This window comes from Eptatretus burgeri, chromosome 6 (genome assembly GCF_056783735.1).
Source record: "Eptatretus burgeri isolate ZD-2024b chromosome 6, Ebu_testis_v1, whole genome shotgun sequence".
In the NCBI taxonomy this organism is placed as follows: Eukaryota; Metazoa; Chordata; class Myxini; order Myxiniformes; family Myxinidae; genus Eptatretus; species Eptatretus burgeri.
In genome coordinates this window covers 105,245,641-105,271,809 of record NC_140966.1, presented here as the reverse complement: position 1 = coordinate 105,271,809, position 26,169 = coordinate 105,245,641, and the positions used below count along the sequence as shown (strand labels likewise).

General features: G+C 43.0%; 2 protein-coding genes across 7 annotated transcripts in view; both read left to right on the top strand.

Annotated features, from left to right (window-relative positions):
• Window positions 1-1,848, top strand: part of LOC147025528 (poly(U)-specific endoribonuclease-like) — a 106,339-nt gene extending 104,491 nt beyond the window's left edge. For all 6 annotated transcript variants that reach the window (XM_085886551.1, XM_085886550.1, XM_085886549.1 and 3 more), the window contains one exon: window positions 1,711-1,848. In XM_085886551.1, coding sequence (XP_085742677.1) covers window positions 1,711-1,776 — 66 coding nt within the window. In that variant the 3' untranslated portion in view covers window positions 1,777-1,848. The remainder of the gene's footprint in view (window positions 1-1,710) is intronic.
• On the top strand, window positions 1,817-25,325 carry SIRT3 (sirtuin 3). The gene is made up of 6 exons (XM_085886557.1): window positions 1,817-1,878; window positions 8,756-8,988; window positions 12,040-12,140; window positions 16,772-16,933; window positions 20,637-20,849; window positions 23,838-25,325. The coding sequence occupies exons 1-6, from the start codon at window positions 1,832-1,834 to the stop codon at window positions 23,859-23,861; spliced, it is 780 nt and encodes a 259-aa protein (XP_085742683.1). The 5' UTR covers window positions 1,817-1,831; the 3' UTR covers window positions 23,862-25,325.
• The last annotated feature ends 844 nt before the right edge of the window (window positions 25,326-26,169 follow it).

The window sequence follows — 26,169 nt, the reverse complement described above, 5'->3', positions numbered from 1 at the left end:
AGGAACAGAAGGGGAAAGAATCAGCTTGTGTCGAAGATGGGCATAGATGAGCACACGAGGTCGTGATGGGCAGCACATTTGAAATACTGAAGTGAGGAGGATGAATCAACGGGGTGACCCTTCCGCTGTCGGGAGACTAAGGGGACGAATGAACACAACAAAAGCTGTTTTCTAATAATTTGTTACCGTATGTTAAAGTTGGGGTTTGCCGTTGCTCAGTTTATGCTGCGGCCTGCTTCTGAGTCATCATCCCTCGAGTTAAAATTATCCACGAAGTTCCACGAAACGCGCAAACAAAATGCCGTTGCTGAGCTTATTCTGCTTCAGATAGACATGGAAAGTGGATTGTGATATTGTAGAACACATGGTATCTTTTTACAAAAGTTGGCCAATGCTGCAAGAATAGCAAGCTTTATTTATTTATTTGTTTGTTTATTTATTTATTCGTGTGCAGCCTATGACTGCTTGGCTGCATCATTTTCTGGGGGTGCAGCAATGCCACTGATGCAATCGATGCCCTTGTTACCAGAAAACTGATGCACATTTTGCCAACCTCAGAAGGGTGACAGGTGAATCAACCCACCTGGTGTTAATTCAATGGTTAAAAAACAGCGGCTTGAACTCAAAAACCCAAGATCTTAAGCTAGCCAACATCACACGAATGGTGAGCTTAATAAGATATTAATCGATTCATGCACCTGCTGGTATTGATTGACTATGGTATTTGTAATTCGTGCTATGTCCGAAACGTTGGGGGCATTTTGTTCTTTTTATTTATTTATTTATTTATTTGACAATGTTTTGGTTCAAGGATTACCGAAACATTTGTTACTATTTGATAACTTCATATGTGTTGATGTTCGGTAGATTAATGGTGAATATTGAGTTCAGATGTCACTTCAAAAATTTTTCCTGAATGGTGGGTGGAGCTTCCATGAGCCACACCCTTCTGAGGAGGATTGTATTTGTTTGTGATGATAACAGCATCAATGTATAATTTGCAATAGATCTCCACCACCTCTTGATTCCCACCTCCTTAGTGGGTGAGTTGGCTGGGGTGAGTTTTTGGCCCAAATCTTTCACTCACCGGCTGCCCAGACCTGACATTCGACGGGAGGTCGTTTGAGTTGGAATTAGCAATTCGTTAAGAATGTCAGGGATAACTTGTATACTCTTCGCTAAGGACACCGTAGGATCATTAACCTCCACTATCTAACGCTACCAGACTGGACACCTGTTGTAATGTCCCTCCGAGGGAACGGCACACAGTGCCTACGAAACACCATTCCGACCTTTTTAATAGTGAGGTCGGGAATCTGACGCAGGTAAAATATCCCAACGGTAACTGCACTCACTACCTCTGTAACTGGACTTCAATAATTCAGGCAAAATGCCAAATGTCCTGTCTTTCCTCATTGTCAAGCTCCCGTTATGCAAATCCTGGCAGACTTGACCCCTGCGGGGGTTTCATTGGGATTATAAGGGATTGAATGGATTAGCTGAGATTATATTGCAGAAATTTTCAGCAGCTTGAGAATGGCATGTTTTGTCTGATAAATTAATTCTTCCCAACACTGAAAACAGATGCTGGAATTCACAAATTCCTGAGCCAGACTGAAACATTACCTTGTTTTTTTTTTTTAACCCTTTCCAGTCATAAAAACCAATTGATATCTGCATTTTTGGGAACTGCTTCTGCACTCTCTACAGGAGCCCCGCTCGTCCATTTTGTGGCACTTCAGGAGCTGGGGAGGTGACCGTGAAGCGTTTGCGTGAGCTGTCTGATGTGGCTGGACTGATCCATAAGGGTCTCTGTCACCGTGTGGTGGTGATGGCCGGCGCAGGTCTCAGCACCCCCAGCGGGATCCCCGATTTCCGGTCAGTGCTACGTCATGTACACAAAATATGTCACACTTTGGGGGGGAATCACATAGTGTCACAAGAGGTGGGGTAGGGAATCAGTCACAGTCACATGACACCATATTGATCTTCATGGATGCACCTACCTTTGAGTTCCCTTCACCATGACAGCACATGTCAATTTAGAACGACCTTGCTTTTGGTTGAATTAGCAGGGGTGTCAAGAGGGAGTTTCAAGGGGGGTTGTGGCCTCTGGGGCCGGGGTCCGTTGAAGGGCCCGAGCTTCTCCTGTAACTGTAATTTTTAAAACAAATGTAAGAGAGAAAGGGTGCGGGTGGGTACCCTGAGGTTGTTTTCCCTGTGCTGGCTCTCGATGCCCTTCAACTTGAATGTATCTAAAAATGGCAGAGGTTCCGTCCAAATTATTAACTCGAAGCTATGTGAGGGCATTTCCAAAAATAAGAAAGCAGGAAGTTTAACTCGGTGTTTGATAAAATTGGAGGGAGCTGAAGGGCAGCACTGTATCATTGACAGCCGTCGGATTCCACCAATTTTTTTTTCTTTTAAAACCCCAAACAACTTTCAGAATGGAAGCTGATCGAAGTTTGAAAAGGGCAACATTGCTCTCATTCACAGTCATCTTTTTTTTTTTTGATGGTGGGAGTCAAGCGAAGCATCACCATGCAGCATAGGAGGGGGAGGGGATGAGGGGCTCAAAAAAGCACCAAAAAGGTCACGTATTTTGTGTTTTCTTTTTTTTTTTTGTACAGCCCCTTCTGATTTATGATGAGTAATTTCTTGTTTTCACCTTCTCAGTACCTGGTGTTGACTGGGATGGTTTTCCAAAATAAATTAGTTTAAATACCATCATCTATAGCCAAAGAGCCGAGTTTCTTCGGTCTGTAACGCTTGCTACCAACAAGTTTCCGCTGCTGTACAAACGATAATGAGCAAAGAGTTCGTTCTCTAGACAACCTCTGTACGTAAAACAAAGAACCAAAATCGATGATCGAACTCTCAACCCGACCGTGTCTGGAAATCGTGTCGACTACGTCACCACCCCTCAACTTCACCACATGGAGGCCACCATGTTTGTTGGACGTCACCACATGGAGGCCGCCATGTTTGTTGGATGTTACCACATGGAGGCTGCCATGTTTGTTGGACGTCACCACATGGAGGCTGCCATGTTTGTTGGACGTCACCACATGGAGGCCGCCATGTTTGTTGGACATCACCACATGGAGGCCGCCATGTTTGTTGGACGTCACCACATGGAGGCCGCCATGTTTGTTGGACATCACCACATGGAGGCCGCCATGTTTGTTGGACGTCACCACATGGAGGCTGCCATGTTTGTTGGACGTCACCACATGGAGGCCGCCATGTTTGTTGGACGTCACCACATGGAGGCCGCCATGTTTGTTGGACGTCACCACATGGAGGCCGCCATGTTTGTTGGACGTCACCACATGGAGGCCGCCATGTTTGTTGAACGTCACCACATGGAGGCCACCATGTTTGTTGGACGTCACCACATGGAGGCCGCCATGTTTGTTGGACGTCACCACATGGAGGCCGCCATGTTTGTTCGACGTCACCACATGGAGGCCGCCATGTTTGTTGGACGTCACCACATGGAGGCCGCCATGTTTGTTGGACGTCACCACATGGAGGCCGCCATGTTTGTTGGACGTCACCACATGGAGGCCGCCATGTTTGTTGGACGTCACCACATGGAGGCCGCCATGTTTGTTGGACGTCACCACATGGAGGCCGCCATGTTTGTTGGACGTCACCACATGGAGGCCGCCATGTTTGTTGGACGTCACCACATGGAGGCCGCCATGTTTGTTGGACATCACCACATGGAGGCTGCCATGTTTGTTGGACATCACCACATGGAGGCCGCCATGTTTGTTTTTCTTGCATTGTGGGTCGATTCACCAAAATTAAAGGAAAAACGATTTATTTTCATTTTCTGATATCTTTTGTAAACCAGAAACCAATAAAGACAACGAGGATAACAAGGCAGATATAAAAATTAGTTTGCATTAAACGCACGCTCGAGGTCATGCCAGAAACTCACGAGGTTCACGACAGGGGTGATCATCTTCTTTTTCTTCTTTTTCTTCTTTTTCTTCTTTTTCTTCTTTTTCTTCTTTTTCTTCTTTTTCTTCTTCTTCACTCGTATATAGTGCTGACACAATTGTGTGATTTAAAAAAAATTATTTCCGCACATAGTTTTTCAGTTATTTAGTTTTCTCCGGTTCTTCGTTCATTTCTAGGCTTTGCCTGTTTCATCCATCGATAATTCCAGGTGTGTGTGTGTGTGTGTGTGTGTGTGTGTGTGTGTGTGTGTGTGTGTGTGTGTGTGTGTGTGTGTGTGTGTGTGTGTGTGTGTGTGTGTGTGTGTGTCCGCTGTTTCTCGACAACTGCTGTTCCGATCTAATTGAAACTTGCCAGATATATTGCTGGGGACCTGAGGATGTGCCTTTTCAAGGTTTGATATTAATCGGACAAGTGATTCCCAAGTTATGGCCATTTATTTACCAACCAATGACAGGAAGCGTTGATGCGGCCATTTTATATCAACCAATGACAGGAAGCGTTGCTGCGTAGCCGTGGTCGATGGGGAAGAGAAACTCAGCTGCGTTCGCCATTACGGGGTTTTTCTCTTCTCTTCTCTTCTCTTCTCTTCTCTTCTCTTCTCTTCTCTTCTCTTCTTTTCTCTTCGTGTTTTTCCTTGCGAAAAGGCAAAATATGTTGGCGCTAATTGAATAATTGGCCATTAAAAGCCTCCGTATTCTTGCCCTGGACGAGGAAACAAGAAGCGCCGTTTCCTCAGCAATGTTGTGTATGAAGAGGTGCTAACGAGATAAAGGTGTGTACAATGTACATGGAGACTATTTTTATTATTATTTATTTATTGAAGAAAAATTGTTCCAAAAATAATTTATTAAAAAAAGTGCACAACCTTTTTTTTGTTTCCAATTGTCAAAACGCTGTGGCCTTTGGAAGTGTTTAGGAATTCAGCTCTCCTCGACATGCTTGCCAACGAAATACATCTCAATTTGGTGGTAAAAACGATTCACAACGACGGGTTTCCTTATTCATTGCTCTGCAGTCTGCATTCAACCCCTTCATTTGTCATCTCATTGACCTCATTTCATCCATCTATAATTCCAGCAATCTCTGTGTGTGTCTGTGTGTCTGTGTGTCTGTGTGTCTGTGTGTCTGTGTGTCTGTGTGTCTGTGTGTCTGTGTGTCTGTGTGTCTGTGTGTCTGTGTGTCTGTGTGTCTGTGTGTCTGTGTTTCTGTGTGTCTGTGACCGCTGTTTCCTGACAACCACTGGTCTGATCTAAGTGAAACTTGCCAGCTATATTGCTGGGGACCTGAGTATGTGCCTTTTTAAGATTTGATATTAATCGGACAAGTGATTCCCAAGTTATGGCCATTTATTTATCAACCAATGACAGGAACCGTTGATGCGGCCATTTTTTATCAACCAATGACGGGAAGCGTTGCTGCGTAGCCGTGGTCGATGGGGGAAGAGAAACTCAGCCGCGTTCGCCATTTCGGGTCTCTTCTCTTCTCTTCTCTTCTCTTCTCTTCTCTTCTCGTTTTTCCTTGCGAAAAGGCAAAATACGTTGGCGCACATTGAATAATTGGCCATTAAAAGCCTCCGTATTCTTGCCCTGCACGAGGAAGCAAAGAAGAAGCGCCGTTTCCTCAGCGATGTTGTTTATGAAGAGGTGCTAACGAGATAAAGGTGTGTACAATGCACATGGAGACGATTTTTATTATTATTTATTTCTTGAAAAAAAATTGTTCCAAAAATAATTTATCAAAAAAAGTGCACAATTTTTTTTTTTTCTTTCCAATTGTCAAAACGCTGTGGCCTTTGGAAGTGTTAAGGAATTCAGCTCCACTCAACATGCTTGCCAACGAAATACATCTCAATTTGGTGGTAAAAACGATTCACAACGAAGGCTTTCCTTATTCATTGCTCTGCAGTCTGCATTCAACCCCTTCATTTGTCATCTCATTGATCTCAGTTCATCCATCTATAATTCCAGCAATCTCTCTGTGTGTGTCTGTGTGTCTGTGTTTCTGTGTGTCTGTAACCGCTGTTTCCCGACAACCACTGGTCCGTTCTAATTGAAACTTGCCAGCTATTTTGCTGGGGACCTGAGTATGTGCCTTTTCAAGATTTCATATTAATCGGACAAGTTATTCCCAAGTTATGGCCATTTATTTACCAACCAATGACAGGACACGTGCTGCATAGGCGTGGCCAATGCACCATTTAGTTACCAATCACAGGACACGTTGCTGCGTAGGCGTGGCTGCGTAGGCCAGTGCACGGCCGGCCGACGATGACGTCATGTGCCGTGCTGGTTACGATGGGGATCGATCAGTGCCTAAGTTACCGTGGGGTAGGAGTGCCAATGGTAAATGGCAGCAAATGTCATGGCAAGCAAAGACAGGGAGGTAAACTTGATTTTAATTAACTCTGTGTGTAAGTATCACAGCAGTTGTTATTTCAATGCAAGCGATAATTCGTGGAATGATGTGAACATTCCGTACGGGCACGCACTACTTTTGGATACTGATGACTTACTGTATTCTAATAATTTCTCGATTTGTTATCCACATTTATAGATAAACACAATGCCCCAATCCAGTCATCGTTTATGAGAGCGAAGGAATGGCCTGTGTGGGTGTTTGAAAGTTTTTGTTTTTTTTTGCATGTACGGCCACGCACATATGGGCACGCGAGAGCGAAGGAACGGCCTGTGTGGTTGTTGTTTTTGGCACGCGGTTTGAAAGTTTTTTTTTGTATGTACGGCCACACACGTATGGGCACGCACGTACGGCCACACACGTACGGCCATGCGAGAGCGAAGGAACGGCCTGTGTGGTTGTTTCTGGCAAGCGGTTTTAAAGTATGTATGTATATATATATATATATATATATATATATATATATATATATATATATATATATATATATATATATATATATATATATATATATATATATATATATATTTGCACGTACAGCCACGCACGTACGGGCACGTGAAAGCGAAGGAACGGCTTGTGTGGTTGTTGTTTTTGGCACGTGGTTTGAGTTTTTTGCGGGGGGGATTGGGGGGGGGAGGGTTTGCACGTACTGCCACGCATCTACGGGCATGCACTCGTATTACAAATGGTAATAATCCACCACTGGAAAGGTAATAATCCATTTACTTGGTTGAAAAACTCATTTGTTCCTTTAATCAGAAACCTTTAAAAGCCTGTGTTTCAGGAATTGAGGAAGAACAAGCGTGACCTCAACCTTTAACGGAGCCGTTCAAGTGAAAACATTTATTATTATGCCACAGCAGAAACCCTTTACAAGGATACGGGAGGAGCACACAAAACTAAATATATTAATGTAGTAATAATTCTCCAAGCAAAAACAAAAGTACCAGGAAGAAGCACACAAACAACAACAACAACCACAGCCATGGTGGCAACAATTACGTGCTCTAAATTTCTAAAAGATCCATTTTTAACTCACCTGGAATATCGTTCCGGGGAGCTTGTGGGATGCCCGTCCCTCCTTACACAAATACTTTCAACTTCTCTGAAACTACGCCATACGATTTTGATGAAACTTCACCACAACCTTCATTCACCCATGATATACCAAAAAATGTTCATGACGTGAGAAAAATCGGGGTCGAAAGCGGTCTACGGATGGAGTTTATGGGGAATTGCCCCCCTCCAGAGGCATTTCCTTTCTTCTTCGAAAGTACTCACGCATTTTTGATGAAACTTGACCACAACCTTCATCACACATGGTGTACCAAAGTTTGTTCATGATAAGAGAAATCGGGGACTAAAGGCGTGTAAGGGGGGGTTGCCTCCCAAAATATGCGCGTATTTGCTTTCTTTTCCGAAACTACATGCACAATTTTGATGAAACTTGACCACAACCTTCATCACCCGTGATGTACCAAAGTTTGTTCATGACATTAAATAAATCAGGGTCTCAGGTGGTCTACCCAAAATAGCTATTTGCGACAACATTGGTTCTTGGTACGTTTTGATGATACCATCCCACACTGACTTCCTCCTCAGTATCATTATTCTACCACGTGAGCGCCCAGGTGTATTTCCCATATTTTTTTTACGTCGTCCTCTACACTCACAAATACACATGAAATGTGTTTGTGAAGTACAATTTGCTGTCTTTTTATTGAACCCGTCAGTGAAGTGACGGCTAGGCACATCTAGTATCGATGAAATACAAGCCATTGTGGCTGTGATCAGAAGCCAGACGAAGTTTTTGAATTGGACTGTAAATTCAACTTCTGACTGACGGAGCCATTTTGAAAAAAATTACCGACTATCGATAATTATGAGGGTTATGATGATTATGTAAGTTTACAAAGAACTAGACTGAGTGGTGTAATGAATGGTTAGAGCGTCCGTTCTGAGTCTGGGAGGTCGGTAGTTCGAACCCCGGCCGATTTGTACCAAAGACTTTAATAATGTTACGTGCTGCTTCCTTGCTGATGCTCAGTATTCAAAAGGATAGTGTTTGGAGAAACAGTGTTGGGAAGGCAATGGTAACCACCGAGTCGAACCGTTGCCATGAAACTGCCTCGCCAGCACCATATGGTAGATCATATTTTTACAAAGGCAGCATACTTAGACCAAACAAACAATGGAATGCACAAACAGGAAAAGTCAGAAGCGAAAGGAGGGGAAGGAAGGAAGCAAAGTAACCTGCAAGCTTGAGGGTCTGCTTAGGTTGAGTTAATGGGGGTAGAAAAGGTATCGGGTATGGACGGTGGATAAAGTGCTTCTCTGAATTTCTCTGCAATTGTTCATTCTTCAGGAGCCCGACTACAGGCCTTTACGACAACCTGCAAAAGTACAAACTCCCATATCCGGAAGCCGTGTTTGACATCGATTACTTCTTGCAAGACCCGCAGCCATTCTTCGCTCTCGCGCGCGAGCTCTACCCCGGAGAGCGGAGGCCTAACGTGGGACACTACTTCCTGCGGTTGCTGCACGACCACGGCCTTCTGCTCCGCGTTTACACTCAGAACATCGACGGCCTCGAGAGGGGTGAGCCCAAGCACTCCTTTGGCCTTCTCATTGTATTTATGGTGGACAATTGGTATCTGCGGTGATACGGCAGGTTGCAATTTTTTTTTTCCTGGATATATTTGAGTTTCTGCTGAATTTTATTTTCTTGAGTTTCTGCTGAATTAATTTTCTTTGTTTGGTCAGTGTTACACTATTTTGTAAGGCTTTTCATTTATCATCCAAGCTCTGCCCAAAGCCAAACACCTGTTAAAGGCTTTTTACTGTTATGATAATTTTATGCAAAATGATTGCTCACATGTATTAGCATATTATATTAACCCTCGGTAGTATCTTTAGTGCTTTTATCCCAAGCAGCTGGTGTTTCATGTTATCTTTGGATATCTTGGTTTGCAAGATTACAGGCCATTCATATGCACATTGTGTATTGGAAAGAGGATATTCACATTCAAAATCCTTTTCGGGAAATTTTCAGCGTTCAGCAAATCTTCCCTATATTAGCAGACAGAACTGATAAGTTGACATCATCGCGCCTTTCAGTTCAAATTAGCATGAATATGATAAATAATTTTTGCATAACATTTACCTATTTTTACACTCGCTGAAATTTCTGGACACCCTTTTAATTGCAACAAAGCATTAGTTTCATAACTAAGGACTTGAAATCCAAATCTTCAAACCTCGGGTGACATTTCTCAAGCGGGATTGCTCGAGACAAAATGTTTTGTGACATTTGGCATCTTTGCGGAGAACCGAAACGTGGGTGGGGGGCGCACACCGGACGCCAGGTGTTGGTTTAACGGTGAAGGTGGCTGGCTTAACATCCTCGGGTCTTGAGTTCAAGTCCCTTTTCTGTTGAATTAACACCAGGTCGGGTTGACTCAGCCTGTCATCCTTCTTCGGTCGGTGAAATCAGTACCGGTGTATTGGTACCGGTGTATTGCATCAGCGGCACAGCCGTGCCCCCAGCCAATGATGCAACCCGTACCTTTGTGCTGCACAAGGAGGAGGAGGAGGAGGCACACTGGCCTAGTTTGATCCCACGTGATATAAATGCACTTTTCGTACACCAAATTTGGTGGATGTCACCAGTACGCACCAACTGTTGGGTAACAAGAAAAGCTGACCTGTTCTGTTTCATCGTGACAAGTCTCAATGAATAGCATTGGTCAATGGGTAAACGTACTTGCGATGGAGGTTAGTCATGTGCGCGTTCTTTGTGCTTGCCTCAACTACTTTCTTCTACCACGTTGTTTGTTTGTTGACTTTGTATCTTTTGTAATTCAGCTCTTCCATGAGCCTCGACATTATTATCCCCACATTTTTTGAAATAAATAAAATGGGAGGATATTGTAAACGGCTCCGTCTGTCTGTCTGTCCGTCCATTCGTCATGCTATGTCCTCCAAAACAGTTGTGCAGAAATTCACCAAACTCGGTAGAGTTATGACCACCACATGGCAAAACCTGCAATAGCAGTATCATTTTGGCCACGCCCCTGGGCGCCCTGGGGCGGAGTCAAAAAGTTGTTTTTTTTAAATACCCCAAAAATGCAAATACTGGCATTTTTTTTAGTGAAACTTTGTATATGCAATCAACATTGGGGGACGCATGAAATACGTAACGATTTCTTTGGATTTGACCCCCCCCTCCCCCGTTTCATTTCCTAGGGGATGGGGGACTTGTTTTTCAAAACAAAGTAAAGTGTGAAACATGCGGTGAGCGTTTTCAAAATGGAAACAAAATAAAATTTAACTCAAAATTTGATACTTCGTCGATCATGGTGGAACTTTTTGCCGTGTTTCAACTTTTCTCAAGATGGGAAGCGTGGGGGGGGGGGGGGTTCCGATGACGCCCGTCGACTTCGCTCTTGCTTATATTAAGAATAACTTCCTTCTTAAAAAATCCATGATTCTGCAGTTTAAAAATCCCAAACTGTACTTGGGTCATCTTTGTTCACACAGAGTGATCCTCTTTTGCTGTCACTGAGGTCAATAAGCATTCGGCTATTGGGAGAGGTGCTCAATATACAGTAGTTGTCATATTTTCAAATGACGTGATTCTCACGAAGGAGGATTTTGTAAATTCTTTTCTTGGCCTTTGATCTATCTCGAAGGATTGCATTATACAGCTTATGAGGCTGAGAAATGAAACATGACTACCGTAATTTTTTTTAAGTTTCGCACAGGACAATGCCTGTCTGCATGAGATCTCCACATTCTGACCTATAACCCGGTGTGCTCAAGTACAAGTCATCGGTGAGAAGAACTTGCACACATTCATCATCTCCTTTGCACCTTCAGGATCAAACTCCATGCCCACTGTTACTCCGTTGTTTGAATATCATTGAGGATAGTTCAAGGTACCTTGACATGACTAACAAGGACTTCGGGAGATATCATAATAGTCCGGTGTCACGTCCATCCGAGAGACGGCGCACGTATTGATGTCTCGCCCTCCCTGCGAAACACCAGGATGACAGTTTATAGTTGAGTCGGGATTCGAACCCTGGCTAGACGGCTTGGAGGCGATGTGCATACCACCGGGTCATCCTGCCAGCCATAACGAGGACATGAGGACATTAAGAGATATAAATGTACCTTGATGTGATTGCCAATGACTTCAGGAAACATCAATGGACATTTACTTGACTAATAAGGACATTGCGCAATACGAATGCCCCTTTACAAGAAATGCCAAGGACATGAACAGTCTTGTGTTCACCATTGATAAAGTTAAGATGACTAAATAAGTTAACAAATTAAGGATGTTAGGAATCCTCAAGAGAGGAAGTTGTCCATTTTACAAGGTTTGCTGTGACAGATTTATTGCTCAAAGGGTCATAAAGTCTTTACCGCATGTTTAACATGTAAGCGTTTACAACACAACCTGAACTTGCACAGCCAACAACATTTGACGTTCTATGAGTTGGGCTGGAGAGTTTTGATTTGACTAGTAACCATGGCAACGGCTGCTTTGCTTTGACCGATTCGGCAAAGAAAACTTCCGTCGTGTCGGTGTCGAACATCAGGCATTCCAGGCTGTCTCCATGGCCTTCGTGTGCGTGTGTGCAGTGGCTGGGCTGCCGACGGATAAGCTGGTGGAGGCCCACGGTTCCTTCTCCACTGCTTTGTGCACCCGCTGCAGCCGGGAACATTGTGGTGATGACGTCAAAGTGAGCATTGTGGTGATGTCACAGTGGATGATGATACAAACAATGAGCAATTCACCAGTTAATGCAAGGTATGCATTGGAGGGACGTCAGTGTGAGCACCGAAGTGATGACGTCAGAGTAAGAATGGTGGTGATTACATCGCAGTAAGAAGATTCCAATGTGGAAAGAAAATCGTAGGAACAATGAGCTGGTACTACTCACACCATGTGATGTAATGTTGCTTTTCAAGCTGTTCATGTCATCATAGTCTCAGGGTATGGAAAGTGGGTTTGGGGGAGGATAGGAGAGGGGGGGGAGATGGGAGAGGGGAGTGGACGAGGTATGGTAATTGCTCAGGTATAAACATTTGACAAAAACATAATTTTGGAATCTTTATGGAATGATTATATTTAAAAGGAATGGATTCTCCAAAAGTACCTCAATGGATATTAAAATAAAATAATAACTTAAAAATTTATTAATCGAAGTGTTTCTTCTCGAGTCGATAACAATTTGATTTCATTGTGTTCATAACAAATAATATAATCATCTCCATTTTATATTCTGTTCCATCATCTGGTTCTCACCTTCATATTGGTTCCTTACCAATCTGAACCTCCTCAAAGAAGTTCCATACTAATCCAACACATCCGAACCTCCTCAAAGAAGTTCCATAATAATCCAACACATCCGAACCTCCTCAAAGAAGTTCCATACTAATCCGAACCTCCTCAAAGAAGTTCCATACTAATCCAAACCTCCTCAAAGAAGTTCCTCAAAGAAGTTCCATACTAATCCCACACATCCGAACCTCCTCAAATAAGTTCCATACTAATCCCACACATCCGAACCTCTTCAAAGAAGTTCCATACTAATCCAACACATCCGAACCTCCGCAAAGAAGTTCCATAATAATCCAACACATCCGAACCTCCTCAAAGAAGTTCCATACTATTCCAACACATCCGAACCTCCTCAAAGAAGTTCCATAATAATCTAACACATCCGAACCTCCTCAAAGAAGTTCCATACTATTCCAACACATCCGAACCTCCTCAAAGAAGTTCCATACTATTCCAACACATCCGAACCTCGTCAAAGAAGTTCCATACTAATCCCACACATCCAAACCTTCTCAAAGAAGTTCCATAATAATTGTACACATCCAAGCCTCCTCTAATAAGTTCTACACTATTCCTGTCCTCCAGATGTGAGTGTAATCGTCCACATGTGCTGACACATGCATGTGCGTGTAATCCTCCACATGTGCTGACACATGCATGTGCGTGTAATCTTCCACATGTGCTGACACATGCATGTGCATGTAATCCTCCACATGTGCTGACACATGAATGTGCGTGTAATCCTCCACATGTGCTGACAGATGCATGTGCGTGTAATCCTTTGCATGTGCTAAAAACATACATGTACTTGTAATCCTTCACATGTGCTAAAAACATGCATGTACATGTAATCCTTCACATGTGCTAAAAACATACATGTACATGTAATCCTTCGCATGTGGTAAAAACATGCGTGTACATGTAATCCTTCGCATGTGCTAAAAACATGCATGTACATGTAATCCTTCACATGTGCTAAAAACATGCATGTACATGTAATCCTTCACATGTGCTAAAAACATGCATGTACATGTAATCCTTCACATGTGCTAAAAACATGCATGTACATGTAATCCTTCACATGTGCTGAAACATGCATGTGTGTGATCTTTCACATGTGATGAAAACATACATGTAATCCTCCACATGTTTTGAAAACATGCATGTACATGTAATCCTTCACACATGGTGAAAACATGCATGTACATGTAATCTTTCACATGTGATGAAAACATGCATGTACATGTAATCCTTCACATGTGCTAAAAACATGCATGTACATGTAATCCTTCACATGTGCTGACACATGCATGTGTGTGATCTTTCACATGTGATGAAAACATACATGTACATGTAATCCTACACATGTGTTGAAAACAAGCATGTACATCTAATCCTTCACATGTGCTAAAAACATGCATGTACATGTAATCCTTTGCATGTGCTAAAAACATGCATGTACATGTAATCCTTCACATGTGCTAAAAACATGCATGCACATGTAATCCTTCACATGTGCTGAAACATGCATGTGTGTAATCTTTCGTATGTGCTGAAAACATGCATGTACATATAATCCTTCACATGTGCTAAAAACATGCATGTACATGTAATCCTTCGCATGTGCTAAAAACATGCATGTACATGTAATCCTTCACATGTGCTGAAACATGCATGTGTGTAATCCTTCACATGTGCTGAAACATGCATGTGTGTGATCTTTCACATGTGATGAAAACATACATGTACATGTAATCCTACACATGTGTTGAAAACATGCATGTACATGTAATCCTTCACACATGGTGAAAACATACATGTACATGTAATCTTTCACATGTGATGAACACATACATGTAATATAATCCTACACATGTATTGAAAACATGCATGTACATGTAATCTTTCACACGTGTTAAAAACATGCATGTACATGTAATCCTTCGCGTGTGCTAAAAACATGCATGTACATGTAGTCCTTCGCATGTGCTAAAAACATGCATGTACATGTAATCCTTCACATGTGCTGAAACATGTGTGTGATCTTTCACATGTGATGAAAATGTACATGTAATACTACACATGTGTTCAAAACATGCATGTACATGTAATCTTTTACACATGGTGAAAACATGCATGTACATGTAATCTTTCACATGTGATGAAAACATACATATACATATAATCCAACACATGTGTTGAAAACATACATGTACATGTAATCCTACACATGTGTTGAAAACATGCATGTACATGTAATCCTTTACACATGGTGAAAACCTGCATGCACATGTAATCCTTCGCATGTGCTGAAACGTGCATGTGTGTAATATTTCATATGTGCTAAAAACATGCATGTACACGTAATCTTTCACATGTGCTAAAAACATACATGAACATGTAATCCTTCGCATGTGCTAAAAACATACATGAACATGTAATCCTTCGCATGTGTTAAAAACATGCAAGCACATGTAATCCTTCACATGTGCTGAAACGTGCATGTCTGTAATCTTTCGTATGTGCTAAAAACATGCATGTGCACGTAATCTTTCGCATGTGCTAAAAACATGCATGTACATGTAATCCTTCACATGTGATGAAAACATGCATGTACATGTAATCCTTCACATGTGATGAAAACATGCATGTACATGTAATCCTTCACATGTGATGAAAACAAGCATGTACATGTAATCTTTCACATGTGATGAAAACATGCATCTACATGTAATTCTTCACATGTGCTGAAAACATGCATGTACATGTAATCTTTCACATCTGATGAAAACATACATGTACATGTAATCCTACACATGTTTTGAAAACATGCATGTACATGTAATCCTTCACACATGGTGAAAACATGCATGCACATGTAATCCTTCACATGTGCTGAAACGTGCATGTGTGTAATATTTCGTATGTGCTGAAAACATGCATGTACATGTTGTCCTTCACATGTGCTAAAAACCTGCATGTACATGTAATCCTTCGCATGTGCTAAACACATGCATGTGCATGTAATCCTTCACATGTGCTGAAACATGCATGTGTGTGATCTTTCACATGTGATGAAAACATACATGTACATGTAATCCTACACATGTGATGAAAACAAGCATGTACATGTAATCATTTCGTTTATATGTTCCCATTAAATGTCTCATTAAGCATGTCATGGACTTTGACGTGTCGTCAAGGCCTCAGTCACATTTGCTCTACGGTGAGGATACGGTGGCCATACGCCCTCTGAATTGACAGAAACGTGTGGCGGCCGCAGAGAAACTGAGGTGGCCTCAGGGAGGCCCTACGCCGTTTGGCTATATTTTACAGGTCGTAGGGTCGCGGTGGAATGAAATCACGGAGTTATAACTTTTTTTCATTTCTACGCTCGCCGTAGCAATTAGACAAGCCAAGCTATGACGTAGATGTGTTCCACGTCGACCGTACATAGGGCGTGCGGTGGGCTTGCGTTTTCCGTGCAGCTGCCGTAAGCTCTTCTCAATGAAAAATGAATTTTCCCAACCCCCGAAAAATTACAGCACCCCCACGTTTTTGGTCTCCACAATTTACACCAAACTGCCAACTACAATTATGAGTACATCATCACACATACATGTACACACACACAGGATGCCAACTTACTTGGCAAAGAAATCACCCCGAAGTTGGTTTCCATCTCAGATGACGAACATTATTTCCCCATTTTTTTTTCCTTCCGGCATCTGCAGTGAATCTTTATCTTTTTGAAATCCTTCAATGATCGATTGGTGCATCCAATGATGCAGCATCCTGACATTTAAAAAAGAATGATGAGCTCTTGTGTGCTCATTCAATAAACGATCAATGGAAACAAAATGGTGCCCATGACCCATGTGACCAGAAAATTTTGGGCCATGCCACGTCCCTACTCCTTATTATATAGGGACTCTACTCCAACGCCCTCCCCCGCTCCCCACACCCCAGCCCCTCTCCACCCCAACAGTGAATTCCGTTGATGAGTATGTGCCACTTCTTGTTTGACAGAGCGTCATCATGGCTGGTGAGATCCCTCGTTGCAAGACTTGCCAAGGTATTGTCAAGCCTGACATCGTGTTTTTTGGTGAGGAACTTCCAAAACGTTTCCATCTTTACCAAGTGGACTTCCCATCAGCTGATCTGCTCCTTGTGATGGGGACGTCACTGGAGGTATGTCAGCATGTCATGATCTATCAACAACTCTCATGAAAGTTATGATTAGGATGTGCCTCATCATTATGCCAAAGCCATTTGCTTTTGTTGTACTCGAGTAGTTAAGGTTAGGGGGTCATATATCTATTCCGTATGAAAAAGAGAATAACGAGAAATTTTAAATCCTCCCCCTTTTCTACTCAGCCCTCCCTTGTAGGCAGCATGTAGTTATTGGTTCCATCGTACAAGGTACGTGTTGCAACTTTATTTGCACAATTTAATACCACAATGCCATAGCAACTGCAACTAGAATGGCACTTGGTAGAGTCCGCCAAGCTGAACAGTTTACATTTTGTTTCTCGGTCATCGGCCGGACTTGCATCCGTACCTGAACCAGAATCTAATTGACTTGTTCTTGTCACCTACCCAACTCTTCCACAAAGTTTTGTCATAATCCATTCATAACTTTTTGAGATATCTTGCACACAAGCAAACAAACAAGCAAACAGAGAGAAAGGGATGAAAACATAGCCTCCTTCACCTTCGGAGGCGGAGGTAAAAACAATAATAAATAAATAAATATTGCATGAGAACTTGGCACTGAGAAGTGAAGTGCGAGACCAACATAATCAGAGCACACATTATATAGTGATACTCTTGCCAAATATACAGGGTGTCCCAAAAAGATGTACTCACATTTTGGCTCCTCATAACTCATTGAATTTTTCATTTATTTTCAGATCAAATTGACCCTAATAATAACCGGGCGTAGTGGCGTGCGCCTGTAATCCGGCGACTTGGAGGCTTGGGTTGGAGGATCGCTTGAGGATGGGAGCTCTGCGCTGGGCCGTGTTATGAGAGGGTGTAGGGCAGCCCGGAATCATGGCGAAACTTAGTCCTTATACCTGTGTCGTAAGAGGCGACCAGGGTTGCGGCAGGAAGGGCATCCGGCGTAAAACCTATGCCAAATCAGTATGCGGATCATAACGGATGATCCGCTGTGGCGACCCATAACGGGAGCAGCCGAAAGAAGAAGAAGAAGATTGACCCTAATAATGGCAGAAGTACGACTAGGTTTTGAAGAAACAAAATTTATCATAAAGTGCTACTGGAAGCATGAAAACATCATGGAAGTGCAAAGACAATTTAGAAGACATTTTCACAAAGATCCACCAAAGCGACGCACCATTGCTCGCATCCGAGATAAGTTTCAAACAGATGGAACTGTGCATGACGTCCATAAGGAGCGTTCAGGAAGACCACGGTCATCAACCAACCCCGCAAAGGAAAATCAATTGCTGGAAACCCTCCACCGATCCCCACGGAAATCCGTACGACAAATGTCTCGTGAGGCAGGAATCCCAAAATCAAGCGCCCATCGCATTTTGAAGCGAATTAGTTGGAAAAGTTACATTCCAAAATTAATCCACCCTCTAAATGAAGACGATCCTGACTGGAGAGCTGAATTTTGTGAGTGGTACTTGGGCAAATGTGAAGAAGATGCAGCATTTCCATCCAAAATTGTTTGGAGCGATGAGGCCAGCTTCAAGTTAAATGGCTCAATTAACCGACACAATTGCATGAACTGGGCTCCTGAAAATCTGCATGTTACTATGGAACACCAGTTAAACTTACCAGCAGTTACTGTGTGGTGTGGGATATCAGCATTGGGCATCCTAGGGCCATTCTTTTTTGACCAAACTGTCACTGGGGATGTTTACTTAAACTTGCTGCAGGAATCCGTCAGTCCACGTGTCGAAGAGATATTTGGTGACGAAGAGATTTACTTTCAGAAAGATGGAGCACCTCCCCACTACCACCGTGATGTAAGGGCCTATCTCGAAGCAACTTTTCCGAACAGATGGATTGGGTGAAGAGGTAGTGTTGAATTCTCTGTGCGTTCCCCAGACCTCACTCCAATGGACTTCTTTTTATGGGGATATCTCAAAGATAAGGTTTACGGCTCAAAACCAGCAACAGTCGATGAGCTGAAAGAGGAAATTGAAAGACAATGTCTTACAGTTCCAAATGAAATGACTTGTAACGCTGTTGAATCCATTGGTCCGCGTTATCGGCTGTGTTTGGAACGTGATGGTCATCAGTTTGAACATTTGTAAACATGCATTTATCCATTTATACATGTAACCATTAATCTTGTTTCTAAGTCAATAAACAACACATTTATTATCATTTATAGAGTGAGTACTTTTTTGGGGACACCCTGTATTAATATTGCTTTTTGTTTTTTAATACGACATTGAGGCTTATGGAACATCGAGGTGACAGAGGGGGTTAGAAAGGCAGTGTACTGATTGTAGGGCAACAGTTGGACAAAAGCAAGGGAATGAATCCACAAACAGGAGAAAAGAGGACAGTCGGAAGCACAGTGCGCTGTAAGTCTGGATTTTGAAATTTAACCAGGATGGGGTTATTAGAATAACACCTTTGTACTGCAGTTTGTGGCGAGGGTCAGAGGACTGTGAGAGCAGAGTGAGCTGCATCAGAAGAAAGTCGATGAAGAAAAAAAAAAAAGCAGAGGCCATAGACCTGTCTGTGATGTGACAGCCACAGCCCTTGTGCTTCAATGTCATCATGAGAGATGCCAATGATGTTGAGAGCGTAAAGATTGTGCAGAATCCATGAGAGAGAGAGAGAGAGAGAGAGAGAGAGAGAGAGAGAGAGAGAGAGAGAGAGAGAGAGAGAGCGGGAGAGAGGGAGAGAGAGAGAGAGAGGGAGAGAGAGAGAGAGAGAGAGAGATTGTGATGCTGGGGCACCAGCCCATGGCAGAGAGCAATACTTCATTGACTTCGACATGGTCCTTATTGGTTGAGTAGTCCTGAATTGTTTATTTTTTTTGCAAGGAATAATGGACGATCCTCAGTTTGCGGCTGGCTTTGGAGGCCATCTATGCTATTGGTCATCCCAGGAGAGGTCTTAGCTGATGGGGAGGCTGAGAAGTTCAGGAGACTGAACCTTTTCCAATGGCTGATGAGAGAGAGAGAGAGAGAGAGAGAGAGAGAGAGAGAAAGAGAGAGAGAAAGAGAGAGAGAAAGAGAGAGAGAGAGAGAGAGAGAGAGAGAGAGAGAGAGAGAGAGATAGAGAGAGATAGAGAGAGATAGAGAGAGATAGAGAGAGATAGAGAGAGATAGAGAGAGATAGAGAGATATATATATATATATATATCTATATATATATATATATATATATATATATATATATATATATATATATATATATATATATATATACATATATATACAGTCAGACAGACAGACGAGTTTGTTTGATTGTCCTTCTGGAGCGACAGGGTGAGACAGTGAGAATCGTCAGGGTTGAAAGATGTGTACGCATTTAAACTTCCTGTTATGTTATTTATAATGCTATTGTTTGAAAAATAAGGCTCATACATATTTATTTTGTAATAAATCACCAAGAAACAGAATCCAAGATACAAGCAAAGTACAGATGTTGCCCCAGTGCAGCATATTATACAGTGTGGTCTCCAGACTCGTACTTCCGTGTGCGGCACTATTATTGATATAACTCGGCTGTCTGGATGCAAGGTATGGGACAGAGAAAACAAAACTCAATGTATAGGGATGAAAAAAAATTCCACCTCCCTTATGCCCCCTCCTCCATCGTCCTTTCCCCCACCCGTCCCCGTATCTCTGACAGTAAGTACTAAATCGACAGCTTCTAACACTGTCCTCTCATTTTGTAGGTAGAGCCATTTGGCAGCTTGGTGCACGCAATACGGCCTGGGATCCCACGGGTTCTATTCAATCGGCATGCCGTTGGTCCATTTGCACACCCTATTCTAGCACCTTCAGACCTTGTGGAGCTTGGAGAGCTCGTCCCCCGGGTGGAAGCTTTCGTTGCTAAGCTCGGATGGCAGGTCGAGCTTTCGGAGCTAATCAAAGATGAGACTGCAAAGGTGAGACATTTGTATTTGACTTGTCCTTAGGTTAACCTCTCCTTCGATGTCCTTTCAGAATTTTCGTCTCTCCACCTTGTCATCTGACTTTCTCATATTCTCAGTCAAAGCTAGAATGCCACTCGGTAGAGCGCACACCTCCGCCAGACTGAACAGTTTACGTTTTGTATCCCACTGATAGGCCGGATGTACATTTGAACAAAAATCAGCTTGCTCTTGTCACCTACCCAACTCATCCACCAAGTTTTTTTTTTTTTTTTTTTTTCCATAATCCATCCACAACGTTTTGAAATATTGTGCTATATATCTTTTTGGCCCTCTATCTCAGTGGTGAAGAATCACTTAAAAAAAAAATTAAATTTTCATGATATACGGATGTTTGGTGAGAAGTTCAAGAACAATCTGAAACTCGTGGTTTTTATTTTCTTCCTTGCGGAGTTTGGACCCTGAACCTTCACAGCACCATTTGAATTTCTTCTCGCTTCTTTTATCGGCAGTTGATGCCGAAGTGCTTATTATCTTCTTTTCAAATCTCATCTCATTTCTGGATTGCCTTTCAATCCTGCTCAGCCTTTTGTCTTGCTGAAAGCACTTAAGAAGGGCATTCATCAGTTCCCGTTGAAGATTCCCTCATTTTGGGCTGTGTTGATAATATGTGTATAATCTCTTTTTGCAAGTGCTGACTAAAGATTACAAAGGACTTCCCATTGCAGACAGGCCGGTGGTCACATTGTCTACTACCACCGCCATTCTGGTCTTGCACCCTCCGCTCTCTCCGTGCTTTGTCCTTCCCTAGGTTTCTGCACGGTGCACATGGTCCCCCCATCAACCCCTTTCTGGTGAAGCTCCCAAACTGCAGAATTACTGCTCATCTACACTCATTCGTTCCTCTGTTTTTTTGTTCCACCTGTGGAATCAACTTCCACACTCTCTTCAATCTCATTCTTCCCTCCTGATCTTCAAGACAGCTGTTTATCTCCATATCAGATCATCCCCAATCCAAAACCACGATCCTTTCTACCCGGATCCCTCCTGCACCCTCACCTTCAAAATTTACAGTTTTCCCTACCTGAAAGTTTCCTTCTGTATCCATCTTGTCTACCCTGTACATCATCCCCATCCCTTCATCCCTCCCCACACGCATTGTTTGTCCAAGTCTCCCGGCTCTACTTGCCCGCTACCATGCTGTTGGCATTTTCCCCCTCTTTCTGCTTTTTCCTTTTGTTCTTTTACATCCTGATATGTTCAGTGTTGTTGCCCTTCCATGAGCCTTGACTATGTATCCAACAAAAAAAAAGTTGTACATAAAACGTCCTTCAGTCAACTAAGAATGAGTTTAGTTTGGAAATGATCAACGGGAGTTTGAGAGGATGACAATTTCAGGAAAGGATGATGTTGAGAGTCGGAAACGAGAAAGGATGAGGATGATGTTAAGATCGTTTTGTTTTGGGCAGGGCGGATTTTTAATTAAAGATTGGCAGCGCTGCAACATTTCTTTAAATTTGTGGATTTTATGGCTCATGAATACTAAAGGAGGCCCGTACTCTTGACCGAGCTTCGGGCCATTCACGACAATTCGAGAAACGTTTCGAGGCTGCAACCAATCGTGAACAGATCCCATTCCACGTTAACGTGTCAAAATTCACCATCGGTTTGACTTCCGGTCGTATCGGTTTTGATTCAGAATAATCCACCATAATATGGCTGCATTTCCCAATCTTGAACAGAATAGTGGCCGAGTGAAGGTGTACTCTATAAGCTGGGAATGATGGTGGTCTAGTCGTGAGGATGCTGGACTGGCATCCCAGAGGTTGCTGGTTCAAACACGGCTGAATGCACCCAATTTACGGATTTGGATTCTAAGCTTCTGGAAGCAAAATTACCATGTCTCTATCAATTGTCCTTAAAAATTCATTTGTCTTGTTGATGACCTTCAGGGAGGGGGTAATCTGCGAATTCTGCCTGCTTTGGTCGACAAGTGATGCCAGTGCACCTCTTGCGGTTGAGGTTTAATATCTTCAGCGCGACTTTGGTTGGGCAATACAATGCTACTTACGAAAAGGTAGTGCTCCCTAAAATCCCCATTATGTAAATATGAAAATAAAATTCACCAAGGTAAGGCTCATGAATTCCTCATTGAACCTTTTATGAGATTACATGCTTCTTTGTTCTTGCCCATAGCTAAAACACCCTGGCACACACTATCAGTAAGGTACGAGAAGTTGACCATTGATCACCATCAAAGTGATTTTGCATGACGAAGGGGTTTGAGCAGTTGATCTTTGACAAGCTTAGACAGGTGGTTGTACAATAGAGGTAATTTTCAACCAATAAGATCTAGCCAAGCTTGTGCTACATGCACCACAGGCCTTGACTCTTCAGCATCTTTTCAATTGCGTATTGTCCGTGGCCTGTTTAATGCAAATCTTCTCTCACTTCTCATCCTGAGCCATCGGATATTCCTGATGGAGGTCACAAAGGCCAGCCACGTGCTTTTTAGCCAGAGAAGAATGCCGTGATGATGGAAATGTCTGTGTGACTTTCAGTCACTTTCAGTCTATTACCCACCATTTCACGTCGGCCTACCGCTGCCCTCAGAAGACTGGCTCGAGTAAATAGTGGACACATAGAAATTTGAAATGTTAACCGAAGATGACGTTAGTGTAGCCTTTCTAATGACAGAAAACTTGGTGTAATTTAATCATTACGTCTGCCACCGAAGGTGGACGGAGATCATGTTTTCACCCCTGTTTGTCTGTTTGTCTGTTTGTGAGCAGGATGTCTCAAAAAGTGATGGACGGATTCACACGAAATTTTTTGGACAGGGACGAATTGATTTGATGCAGATCCGTCCTATCAGTGGGCTACGAAACGTTAAGTGCATGTTCAGCCTGGCGGGGGTGTGCGCTCGACCGTGTGCCATTTTAGTTGAAGTTTGTTACGAAATGTTTTCTTGTTTTATGATGATAAATCTTCCCTTTCACACAGCTGGACACATTATCAGAAGGCTGAATCAAGTTCACGCTTCTTAGAGCAGGGTACGAATCCGACATCGCAGGTGGAACTTCATGGAAGTGACTATTCCACATAATTTTTGTTGAACATGTTTGTATAAGATGTCTGGAGGATATTTATCAATATCATTATTTTCTCTTCCTTTTGTTTTCTTCCTTCTGGGGTAGGATTTCTTTTGAGGTATGCGAGACGAGTCCAAGGGATTGTGCTCAAAAGTAATGCCGATGAATTCTGTTGTGAATTTGCTCGCAATGGTCCAAGGTGGGATGTAGTGCACGGAGGCTTTCCGCGAACCCTCGCCATAGCGTTAATGGCGAGCACACGGCCGCGATAATGAGCGCGTGCGCCTAATTAAGCCGTCGTTGAACGGCATTCCGCACCGGCCTGCCTCGTTGCTTGGCGTTTTGGTGGTATCTCGAGGTGTGTAACACAGCTGTAACGGTACTAATGGTTCGGTTGAATAAAAGCATTTATTTATTATCACCGTACCGTCTCTAATGAGAGCTACTCGCTCTTGTTAGTGTGCTGAGCCCAGCAGGTTTCACATAATAACTGCCTTCAAACGTGATGTGAAATAACGTCTGAGGATTTGTTCCATGCCCAATAGAGTGTGACCTTTGGGTCTTATGCGAAGCCTGATTTTCGAGGTGCTGAAGTTCATTTTGTATAAGGGAATCAAAACAGGTGGTTGAGACAGTCGATACCTACCAGGACTTGCATCTATTTTATTTTTATTTTTTTTTGGTTTACAAAAATTCAACAGGCAGGTGCAGAGGAGGTGCACTTACCTTTAAGCTGTCTAGTTTGGGTTCGATTCCCAACTACAAATTGTCAGGTTGGTGCTTCACCAGTGAGGCGTTGATCCCAAAAGTGTGCCGTCACTCAGATTGACGTTAAGTTTGGTGTCCCGTCTGCCAGAATTCATTGATAGACATTAAAGAAAGAGTAACCTGAACAAATGATAAATTCCTACCCTCACTGACTGCTGGAAACTGACACATTGATCCTTCGCCCTGCCTGAGACACACCAGGATGACACTGTATCACGGGGTCGAGGTTCAACCCAGGTTAGACAGCTGAGAGGTGAGTGCGCGTACCTCGAGGTATTGGTGACCAAAGCTACAAAGAGAAATTCCCTAAAAATTATTAATCCGCATGCATTACTTTTTTTTTTAAATGTTTCGTCCTTTTTAATAAACACAAGTCTCGGCCAAATGCAATGAAATGGACATCACGAGGCAATTGACCTGAATTTGCATGCTTCAACTTGCATTCGGAAGAGTGCGTGCATTCTCGTAGTCTCCTTCAAGGTGCATTCTCGTAGTCATGCCAAGGTCCTGCTCACACACCTCACATTGCCTGCCACAAATCGATTAATTGAAAACATCATCTTGAGGTTGATGAATAAGTTTCTATGTACTTTTGATTGAAGGCAATAAAAGTTGACATTGAAATTAATAACACCTTTGAAGTGTCATGCTCAATAACTGAACGATTCATTTGTGTATAAGTATTATTCTAGACATGTCTATATCCACTTTGTATTCTGCATTGATATACTATGAGGGTAGATCAGGGTTAATGTGGGCTCTCGGCCTAGCCATAGCTGTCGCCGCAGACCAACCCTATCCGTGGGTTGGCCGAGCCATACATGGTTAACCACTGGGTCGTTGTGTGCCTTGTACCACCGGCCCAGCAATTTCAGTGAGCATCATGCCCTGTAATGTTCTGGGCAGATGTTCTTGCCCACCATGCCAGTTGTGCACATCCGATGAACTCTATCTGGGCACTGGGTCCACATTCATCGCAGGGGACCACAGGTGAACCAATATTGGGATGGTTCACGGCCCCAAACTGCCACAGACGTCCACTCCGGTGGTCTGGAGCTTCAGTCAATCGCCTCTGCACCGTGGTGGTCAACACCTGAAATGCGTTAGAGTGTGGAGGAGTGGGGGGGGGGGAGAGAGGGAAACCCTGGCAGGGAAGACGTCGAGCCGGCATCGACCCCTCCCCATTGCTCCACCTTTTTTCAGTGGGGAAAATCACAGGGAAGTTCATGGAACTTCACCTATTTCTTGTGGTATCCCTTGCCACATCTACTCGCTTGTCCCATCAACGTGGTAGCACCTTGAAGTCATCCTCCGAGAAATCTTCAGGATGTGGATGCAGCCATTCCAGGATGTCACTCAAGCAATTTCTTATCCAGCTTTTTTTATTCACAAGTAAAATCTCAAAGCATTTTACAAAGAAAGAAAAGTTAATAAGAATGATGATTAAGAAAAAGCAAATGTAAAAAGACTGGATT